At 34.1% G+C, this 10,564-nt stretch overlaps 2 protein-coding genes across 3 annotated transcripts; both read right to left on the reverse strand.

Moving 5' to 3' along the window:
• Positions 1 to 1,699: 1,699 nt before the first annotated feature.
• LOC133785460 (myosin-binding protein 1-like) lies at positions 1,700 to 6,267 on the reverse strand. 2 transcript variants are annotated; one of them, XM_062224698.1, is made up of 4 exons: positions 6,196 to 6,267; positions 3,915 to 5,275; positions 2,330 to 3,828; positions 1,700 to 2,212 (listed from the first exon to the last, which is right to left on the reverse strand). In XM_062224698.1, exons 2-3 carry the CDS (start codon positions 5,182 to 5,184, stop codon positions 2,351 to 2,353), a joined length of 2,748 nt encoding a protein of 915 aa, XP_062080682.1. In that variant the 5' UTR covers positions 5,185 to 5,275; positions 6,196 to 6,267; the 3' UTR covers positions 1,700 to 2,212; positions 2,330 to 2,350. The 2 variants fall into 2 exon arrangements, with proteins under 2 accessions (XP_062080682.1, XP_062080676.1); XM_062224692.1 differs by having other exon boundaries at positions 3,915 to 5,310; positions 6,196 to 6,262.
• A 1,700-nt stretch (positions 6,268 to 7,967) lies between these two features.
• Positions 7,968 to 10,357, reverse strand: LOC133785501 (protein MAINTENANCE OF PSII UNDER HIGH LIGHT 1). Its single transcript, XM_062224731.1, has 3 exons — positions 10,076 to 10,357; positions 9,501 to 9,635; positions 7,968 to 8,525 (listed from the first exon to the last, which is right to left on the reverse strand). The coding sequence occupies exons 1-3, from the start codon at positions 10,277 to 10,279 to the stop codon at positions 8,151 to 8,153; spliced, it is 714 nt and encodes a 237-aa protein (XP_062080715.1). The 5' UTR covers positions 10,280 to 10,357; the 3' UTR covers positions 7,968 to 8,150.
• Between the last annotated feature and the right edge of the window lie 207 nt (positions 10,358 to 10,564).

Consider the following 10,564-nt stretch of genomic DNA (forward strand, 5'->3'; position numbering starts at 1 on the left):
GGTTGCCATCGGACCTTCATCCCTAACCTTGAAACTCAACAACTATCGTGCCTGTATCGGGTCTCTATCGGACACTATCGGGCATTTAGAAAAAAAACTCAGGGAACCCAAGAAAACGCAGATTTTCACATAACACGATTTTCACCCAAAAAAACAGCAAAAAATACCAACAAACTACAGATCCAACATATAAACAGCATTATGAATCATAAAAGCAACCAACAACAACAAGAATCAAAGAAAATCACTTACCCATTTAATCTCTTCACTATGAGCAAAAATAACACAAAGCTTGGTGTTTCTCCTCAAACAATCCACAATGTCCGAATGTGTATCTTTCTTGCAAGATTTTAGTATAAAAATCTTGTGTGTAAAACGTATGGTGAAGAGAGAGTGAGAGAGAATGTATGGTGAAGAGAGGTATGGTGAAGAGAGGTAGAGAGGAAGAGGGAGAATAGAGAGGAAAGGTGTTATGAGAGGGGTATTTTTGGTATTAAATGAAAGATGAGCATTGATATCATATGGTGGTTAACTTTGGTTCAAATTTTAATTATTAAGCTAATGTAAGTATGATTAATCAAATTTCCCTTTGTAAATATAATTTGAGTCAATATATAAAAAAATAATTGCCATTATAATTATATAGGACAATTTTTTTTATAAAGACTTCGCTTTAAGTTCTATCGGTGGGGCTCTCAGTATTTTTCGACCCGTGAATTGTTTTCGACGCGATTTTTTTTATGATCGTATATATTGTAGCTATTTACAGCATCCTGCAAATTTTCAGAAAATTCCAAATAGTTTATAGTACCAAAAACTAAGTTCAAACATGTTGATTTCCACATGCATAAAAAAATTAGTCATGCGTGCAACAATATGTTTAAACATAATTTTCGGTACTGTAAACTATTTGGAATTTTCTGAAAATTTGCAGGATGCTCTAAATAGCTACAATATATACGGTCATAAAAAAATCATATCGAAAATTGTTTACGGGTCGAGAAACACTAAAAACTCCACCGATAAGGCTTAAAATGAAACTCCTATAAAAGAATATCCTAATTATATATAACAATTAGAAGTTTTACAAAAAAGTATAAAGATTGTAAATTAATCAAGTATACTTGTACAAAAAGACAAAAATAAGATTAAGGTCTCTATAGTTCCATCATCTATGCTTGAAGAGTCATGATTGGTTTGTGAACGAAAATTTGTATTTATTTTATTTATTTTTTTTTTAAAAAAAAGAGTGAACCTGAAATATAAATTTAAATTTGATTTGTGAAATTTTATTTTTTTAAATTGTTTACGTATTTTTCAGATTCATGACTTCATAAATAAAATTTGAGGACATAAATATTTTGACCATGATCGAGTTCATAGAACTATTTTGATATTATCTAGAAAACATGAAGTCCAAAAAAAATATTTTTCAAAATAGATAATCTAGTGGTCATAACTCATAAACAAAACTAATGGTACTGCATCTCTCCCCACAAAAACCACAAAAAGGGTCATAAATTCGAATCCCCTCCCCCAATATCAAAAAATAAATTGATGGTCTAATCACGTATTTAGCAATAACATACTTGCTCTTGTTATTTGTTTATTAACAAACAAGTATGCAAACTAGAAATCAATTAATAGCTCATTTGACAAAGTAATGATGATAAAATGTTATATACTTGTGCTGTAAGACTGTAAGAAAATAAATGTTTATGTATCAACTTCACTTTCATGCCTTTATAAAGTTATCTCTATGTTTTGCTACAAAAATCAAATAACAAAATCACCAACTTTTCAAACTTACAGAAGAAAGTGATTTCGTGATCATAGCAAAAAAAACTACAAAGATATACCAACTTTACAACCTAACAATAACAAAAGCAAAGAAAAAACAATTATTAACGTTGCTAGCTCTTCTAGCTTTCAAACATATTAAACATAGCAAAAACAAAGCCCAGCAGCAGAGGCTGTTTTTCTGATTTTTTTTTTCCTGATATTGTCTCTCTTAGTATGTACTAACTTTTTCTTCAAAAAAACTTTGAATGCTACCTGTTCTGTTCATGAAGATCTCTGTCCGATTTTCCAAAATTGATGGCTACTGAGGGAATTAGAATGATGATTGATGAGTTCTTGACCTTTGCATTGACATACTGAGAGATGACTATTGGCACTGTCACGATTTCCAGCCTGTTTTCTTGGCTTATATCTGACAAGCAATACAATGTCCATGAATGAGAAGCCACAGAGATAAAAGAGGGATTTGCAATAGAAAAGGAGCATAAAAGGGTTTACTCTTTAATCTTAATCCTGTTCTAAAGCTTACCGTGCAAAAGTTTATTCAAATTCAAGAAGCAGACTGATTTCTTAATCTTATCCCAATTTTCCGTAATTCCTTAAGTTGATGAGTTACTTCTTGAACAAATTGTAATCCCTTGTTGCCATTTTGAAGAGAGTTAATCATATGCTCGAGAAAACAATGATCAGCTTCTAGTGCTTCCAACCTGTCATTGAGGTCTGAGACTTCACTTTCTAGAGCAGCCAAACTAACTTCTCTTTGGTCAGGGAAACATTTTTGCCTATCGGAGGAAGCACGATGATTATATTCACCATCTGAGCTAGTTGCGTCTTCTTGAGCAGCATAGCTTCCATTACACTTGTGCAAATCTTCTTTCAAAGAGGAATCATATTCATCCGTTTGAATATTTGCCAAATTCTTCTCATTTTTAAGGTATTCTTCTCCCTCTATCCTATCATCTGCAAATATTTTAGAATGCTCACCATTGCCTATGCTGGAGAAACCAACACTACAAGAAATTTCATGTAGTTTCATTTCCAAGCTCTGCAAACATCGTGAAATGTACATCTTTTCTTCTTCAAACCCCAAATGTGGAATTTTAGTATCAGAAGGCTCCTCACTATCTTTGGACATCCCAGCAATCATCAAGTTTGGAGGAAGACTTTTATTATCTTGGCAGGGTATGATAGCATTATCCACTTTCATACTCATGCCATTCAATTCAAAATTCTCCCCAGGCAAATCTTCCAAAACTGTTTCATCAGGAAAATTCAACCTATAAAATTCTAGCTCAGCTTCCATATCTTGCATCTCCTTTTCCCTTTCAGCTAGGAGATCATTAGCTTTCTGAAGTGCATCTACATCATACTCTGCTTGCTCTTCCATCATTCTCAAATACTGAAGGGCCTCCATATGGAGTGCTGATTTTTCTTCTTGCAATCTAGTAATCATGGCCATTGCCTGATTCGCAGCAACTGAAGCAGCACTTCTTTCTTCTCCTAACTCCTTATACAAAGATTTAATACATTTTCTGTCATATTCAACTTGTCTTCTTAACCGATCAGTTATACTTTCACCCTCAATCTCACTTACATTGCCTGCATCCAGAGATTCAAGACTAGACTCCACTGAGGCAGACCTTCGAAAAATCTGAATGTCATCTGAGCTGGAAGTTATCTGGACATCTCCATGATCATGTTCCCATCTTCTTGTATTCTTTAATGATAAATCAATCCCTTGAGTGGAAGTATCTTCAGATGAAGATGGCATCATTTTTGGTTCCTCATTAAGTCTATCAGGTTTCCTCATGACAGAAAGTTCAACAATACGTGAAGATGATTCTCTTTCCATCTCACTGTCATTTAATTCACACAACTTGCTTTCATCAATGTGTTTTGGCTTCAGAATTAAATTGTCAACAACCTGGCAAGTTTCAACACATGTTGCAGATGGAATACTTAGTGACTGCAGAACTTCCTCAGGGTTGTCAATGGATGCATGTCTAATGTCACTAGTTCCTGTAATTTCTGCCAAAAACAGTTTCAGAAAGGAATCAGGCCCATATAAATCACGTGCACATTCACAGATACCAAGGCGCAGAGAAAAAACTTACCCGCCACTGATGAAGTTTGAACAAAAGAGGGACAGTAGTCCAAAGTGAAAAGGTCACACCATCCTAAAGGATTGAAATCACACAGATCTGGAAGTTCAACCTTGTTCTCAATTGATTCTTCATGTGAAATATGATTGAAATCACACAGATCTGGAAGTTCGAGCTTGTTCTCAATTGATGCCTTTTGTGGAATTTCAGATACATTTGATGATGTCGATTTTTCCTCAGGTAAAATTAGCTCAGGCAGTCTACAAGGGTTAGGCTTCTGTGGGGATTCCTGCCAGTTGAGTCTAGCTATACAATCTGCACTAGCACCATCAAAAGCAATTGGCAGATGAGCCTTGCTAACATCAGACTGCACCCACATTTCTGAAAGCAAAGGTCTAGTATCAGAGAAATTAATCACTTTTGCTGATATCAAGTCATTGGAGGGAACTTTAGATGGATTTTCTGAAGATAGAACTAGAAAATCGTTTTCATATTCACTATTTCCAGGTATAGTACTTCTACCATCATCATCAGAAAATGCAACCTCAGATTCAGAGTCAGAATTGATATTCAACTCAGTGTACCCTACATCAGACAAAGGAACAAAACTTCTTTTTCCAAGACCTTGGGACTTTATTGAATGATAATATTGATTTTTCATCTTTCTGGAGGTATTCCGATGGTGCAGGCGACTATGACTTGGAAATCGTGGTAAAGGAAAATCACGCTTAGGAAATACATTCCCAGGTGATTTTATTTGGAAAAATCTTTGCTTATTCTGTTTTGGTCTCCAAGGCTTCCCACAGCAAGAACATGGCTTTGTACCCACAGAACCATCACTTATAACCAAGCTTTGTAAACCAGAGCCACAATTATCCAATCCCAACTTACCCCCCAAAATCCTGTTCATTTCTGAGAAAGATAAATTCTTCCTAGTGAATGAAAAGATGCAATCGTCGCACATTCCGTGGCCATCAGCAAGTTTACCATGAATATGACAAGAAATCAAAGATGATATCTCTGATATGTGATTTCTGCAAAGCAGATTGCGATAAAATTCAGGCCTTTCATTGCCTATAACATGATCAAGCCTGGAGCACAAAATGCAAGGAGTCTGCAATTTGCAGTAATCAGCAAACTTCGTGAGTAGATATGACAACACAGCATCAATCAGCAACAGAAATATCAAAAACCATTCACATGCTGCAGATGTTAGATTGGCCATAAACCCCCGGGGTTTCTGGTGTGCTTCCACCAATGAATTTCCCTCTGCTGCTGCCATCTCCCCAAAAACTGATCTAGAAGTTCATGTGATACCAAATGGACAACATCAAGGAGAGTTTTGGGAACCAAAGCAGGAGACCATTTCAATCCTATATAACCCAAAAGTGGAGCATGAGCATCCCATCTTCAGGATACCAGAGAAAGAAACAATAAGGATTCAGGAAAGCAAAAATGATAAATTAATCTACAATAATAGTTTTAATCAATAACTAGCACGGGAAACAAATATATTTGGGAGCAAACAAAGAAGGAAACCTTAATTCTCAAGACTGGAAATTGTTCAAAATATAAAATTGTAAAATCTTTCCAATTCATTTGACTCAGAAACTCTTTTCCAAGAGAATTTCCAGCAAATTCGAAGTGAATAATGAGAGAAACATGCACAGGGCAAATGAAGAAAAAAAAATTAAACTCTCAATAGTTAAGAACTAAATACATTGGGTCAGTAAAATAAAGCTTTAATGTATATATCTATCTAACTATATACATATATATATTTAAAAAAATACATTTAGGAAAACCCAGTTCTAAGATAATATTAACATTTAAAGCAGATAGACCCCAACAAATTGCGCTTGATTATGATGAAATAAACAAACAATACAAGAACAATCGAGAACAAATGCCATACCAATAAAATGCGACTACCCCCCAACTGTGCAAAATAATGTTTGATCAACTAACAATGAAAAGTTTTAAATGAAACTAACGCAATGACTCATTATCACCTAACCAATTAATAATGATAAACCAAACCAAACTCCATTTTAGAATGCTAATTCCATGCAATTCAATCACAAATTGTTCCCAAATCATAATTTCCAAACATACAAAACAGAAATTCCCAATGAATTGTTTCCCAAAAAGAAAAAGCATTAATCTTTCAAATAAACTTGAGCCAAAAACAATGTTGCATATAAGAACGCGATTAAATCAAACCACAAATTGCATCACAATCGCAATCGCAATCAAAGATTCATATAACATTACAAAATCTAGGGTCATGTACCTGCTTCGGAGCTTGGTGGTGGAGGATCCAGAAGAGGAAGAAGAAGAGTTGGTTTCAGAAATCGCGTATAAATTCTTTATTAATATATATATATGTGAAAAAATATTACATTAAAATTTATTTGTGAAAATAATTAAATCAAATTAGGAGAAGATGGTAAAAAACTGACCGTTGAAACCACAACTGTCTGTGATTTGTTTGGTTGTCAAAAATTTTTTTTAAAAAAAATCATATTGATTTTTTTAATATAATTATTTTAATAAGTGCATAATACCTGTAATAAAAATAGTGAACTATTTTCCAACAATAAAACAAATAATTACTTTTGCCATATATAAATATGTATATTTACTCAAATAAAAAATTTATTAAGTGACGTAAAGTAATAATAAAAACAAATAGGTGGGTAATGAATTGCACTTTTAAGTTTAAATAATTAATAGGTTGACAAAAGGGATATCATTTATTTAATAAAAATTATATATTGTTATAACTCATAATATATCTAACAAGATTTCTGCCTTCACTGTTGCTAATATTATAAGTTATAAATATTATTGATATTATTCAATTGAGAGACAAAGTATTAAATGGATTCATTTAGTTTTGATTTTTTAAATGATAAATAATTTTCATTTTTTAAAAAAAGAAAAATATGAAAAGATTTATCAATGGATTTTTATATTTTGAATCTATTAAAAGTTGTAATGAATAATTGATATTTGGATAAACAATGTTTTTAGAAAAAATAAATAAATTAAATTAAAGGATAACAGATGGGACAAATGATTAGACTTATCAACATTCACTTTTGCTTAGTTGTCAAATAAAAAAATATGGGCATAACATGATGGCGACTTAGTTAGATGTACGTAGTGTTGACTGTTCTCCTACTCATCAAACCAAATTATGGGCCTGCCTAAAACAATAATGGGCTAACCTCAAATAACCAAACTATGGCCCAAATACCCCAAAATTTTAAATATTTTGATCCGCCTTCATTTCTTTTATCTGTTTCTTAGTTTGAGGTGGAGCTCAGCTCATAATGCTACCTTTTCTTTTTAAGTCTTTACAGTGACATATTAAATGGGGAAGAAAAGATAGCATACTCTCACTCCTTATGTAAACCTGTGCAACTATCTTCTCAACTAATAATAATGCCCTTAAAATATATATATATATATTTTATACAATTTTACTACAAATTTTTATGAGTAAAATTGGCCTGAGTGCAGTTACAACAAAATTCTAAAACAACAAATATAATGTTGAAAAAGCACAAAAGCAAATCCAACCCAATTGTATTTGGCAAGTTACACCATCCCATCAAATATGGTGGAGTACTGTAACAATGGCAAAAAAAAAATTTTAATTTACTTTTTTTGCTTTTTATATTAGTATTTAATAATAAATATATTTGTATATTATTTTATATAAATTATAAAATAATAAATAATATAGAATATACTTTTTAGTATTGTGTTCGTAATGAAAAAAAAATATAGTGCTAAAGGAGGTTCAACATTAAAATGCATTTCATAGTTGGAGTTGACCTTAAGGATGAGTAGCATCACGAGCTGATGTGGCGTCACCCAATTCGACAATTTTTCAGGCTGCCACCCAATTGGGGGGGCCACATCATTTTGGGACAGCCCTTCAAGCCGAGATTGACTGGCATTCTCGATAATTTATACTTACAATTATATAACACAAATATGCTGTATAGAAAGAAAAAAAAAATTACATGATAAGGTGTCAAGCAAATGCCAAAATTACATGAAAACCTATATCATTTAACATCTTTCCTTTTATGTTTGTACTCATGATTTACATCTTAATGGTCAATAGATGCACAATGATATACAATTATACATAACTAAACTAAACCACGGCAAAATCATAAATTTAGGCACATATCATAAATGCTATATTTCAGCATAGCCAATTTCATTTCTTTAAGAAGAAGCGGAAGCATTGCTTGAAGTGGAAGGTTCTTGGTTAAATTGAGACTCGACCTGAATCTGGGCTTGTGGAGCCGGGCTCTCAGGCTGCAGCGTTGAGGACGTTACATCTAAACTTGGTGCTGAGGCTTCAATAATCTCCTGGGGCTTAAACTTGTTGATGTAATAACTTAGTGATGGTCCGCTGTATTCAGCTGTCTTCACCACAGGTGGAGGGTTTGTTTTACTAACTTGAAGGAGGATTGACGATGCTGCAGCCACAGAGACGAGAGCAATGCCTGCAGCAATTGCTGCTGTGTTCTCAGCTCCATCTGAAGAAGTACCTGCAGTTCCTGAACTTATTGCACTTTCAGCCACATAAACCGCAGGCTGCAAAATTTAAATGATATTAGTTCCTAGCCATGCCATAATCCACTGTCCACACTCGAGTGTGGAGAAAAAAGATGAAGTCAAAAAAGAAAATAAGCAAATCTGATGTGGGGCTGTTTAGGTTGTCTAGGTTTTCTGTTAAGGGATATTTTGTACATTTGCTACTGAATGTTAGTAAGAGAGTCCCAACCAGCCTAGGGTTCTAATTGATTGTATCTTATTCTTATCAACCTCCATGTAAGGCTGCTAAGAGTTGCATCAGATCAGAGCCGGTACACCTAAGTGTTTCTGCAAAGAAGACAACAACAAAGAAAGAGTCTAAACTTCACCTTTTCACTCTCTAACCTGCTGCACTCATCAAAATCCATGCGTACAGAAAGCAGACTTTAGTGTGTTGACAGTTTTTTTATTTCCTGTTTTGTCCTATATCCCAACCACCAATCAGATTGACATACTTTAAAGTATAACCTTTATGATCTTCCATATGAATTTCAAGTCTGTGTTAATCAAAATTTGCTTCATTCAAGCAACAGGGATTCTCTAAATTAATGTAGAATTCCAGAAGAAATGAAGCATCGAAAGTGGCATAGTGTGAACTATGCAGGACAACGGGGGTGAAATGAATGCTCTAGAAGGGGCTTGCAATGTAGGGGAACACCCCCCCGACCTGGCTTACTAGTGCTGATGGAGTTGAATTGGTAGATGGTTTCCAATTCTGAGATTTTCATGGATTTGTTTTCGTGGCTTTGTTTGACATTATTAACCTAGACAATCAATGACTGTCTCTTGAGTGATTGTTGTTGAATAGCTCATTCACATTTTTTCACCCTAGTAATCATCATATCTTATGCTATTAGAATGAACAATGACAAGAGCCATTCAATTTTCTTTTGTGCAACCATTAAGGTCCTTAATGACAAAACCTAAAGAACATGGCAAAACAATACTAATTGTAAGAATCAGGCAATTACTAACCTCAACCGAATATATGTTTGTCTGTCCGGCAGTGTCCTTCTCAACATATCCAGTCCAACCCTTCTTTCGTGGGGGATATGTGCCGACCACTTGGGTCTTATCCCCAGCGAGCCATTCCATACTGACCTTCCCAACCTGTTTCACACATTTACCAAAGTCAATCTTTCACTCGAATTCAACCCAAAACATATTAACACTAAAAACATAATAATCAGACGATTTGCGCATAACATATCCAGAAACTCTAAATCCAGATACTAAAGAACAAGTTCTCTGATTCTATCTTTGGCAAAACGATTGAGATAATCTTTTTACAAACCACTATTAAGAGATAGATTACACAAATGAGAAGTTCCCCTGTTACAAATAACCAAGCTCTTTCCACTTTGGGCTAAAACATTTCCATGTTTAATCTTTTTCAAATGAAAATCAATTATAAAGTTAAAACAAGAAATTTATGAAGGACCCAAAAAATTAAATTCCTCAATTCAAGAGCTTTTTGCATATATAAATAGTGATGGATTTCGATTATAAAGAATAAATAATAGATTAAAAAAAATTAAAAGGAAATTGACCTCCTTATCAGGGGCGCATTCTTCGTCATTGCAGTCTTCCTCTTCGACGACGGAAGCTCTAACAATGAGAAGCCTGGAATTTCGAGGGTGATGGAGTCTGTGGTTGTGGAATCTACCAAAGTTGCAGAAGCTTCTCTGGGAAGGAAATGTGCATGAGAATGTGTTCGCCGCAATCATGGCTTGAGCCACAGCACTGCTCACCATTGTTTGGAATCAGAATTTTCTCGGGAAAGCAGTGAAGGAAAATTTGAGGTTGAAGCAAGAAAGGAAGTTTATGTGGTTGAGCTGAAGATGAGTGGATTTTGAGATGGCTACGTGTCCATTCTCTATACTCTAGAGAAAATATCTTTTTTTTTTCTTTTCTTTTTCTTTTTCTTTTGGACAGCCACATCAGCAGAAGACAGCGTGTCCTTTTTTGCCACGTAAGAATGTTTCACCTATCTTACCTGGCTCTCTTTTGTACCCTTTCTTTCGCGAAAATTGTACTTT

The sequence above is a fragment of the Humulus lupulus genome, chromosome 1, assembly GCF_963169125.1.
Source record: "Humulus lupulus chromosome 1, drHumLupu1.1, whole genome shotgun sequence".
Classification (NCBI taxonomy): Eukaryota; Viridiplantae; Streptophyta; class Magnoliopsida; order Rosales; family Cannabaceae; genus Humulus; species Humulus lupulus.

Excerpts from the sequence above, each read along its gene's own strand:
- LOC133785460 (XM_062224698.1), bottom strand. The coding sequence starts at position 5,184 with ATGGCAGCAGCAGAGGGAAATTCATTGGTGGAAGCACACCAGAAACCC. Across the intron at positions 3,829-3,914 it reads TCAAACTTCATCAGTGGCGG|AAATTACAGGAACTAGTGAC; the intron begins GTAAGTTTTTTC and ends TGTTTTTGGCAG.
- LOC133785501 (XM_062224731.1), bottom strand. The coding sequence starts at position 10,279 with ATGGTGAGCAGTGCTGTGGCTCAAGCCATGATTGCGGCGAACACATTC. Across the intron at positions 9,636-10,075 it reads AATGCGCCCCTGATAAGGAG|GTTGGGAAGGTCAGTATGGA; the intron begins GTCAATTTCCTT and ends TGTGTGAAACAG. Across the intron at positions 8,526-9,500 it reads CAAACATATATTCGGTTGAG|CCTGCGGTTTATGTGGCTGA; the intron begins GTTAGTAATTGC and ends TAAATTTTGCAG.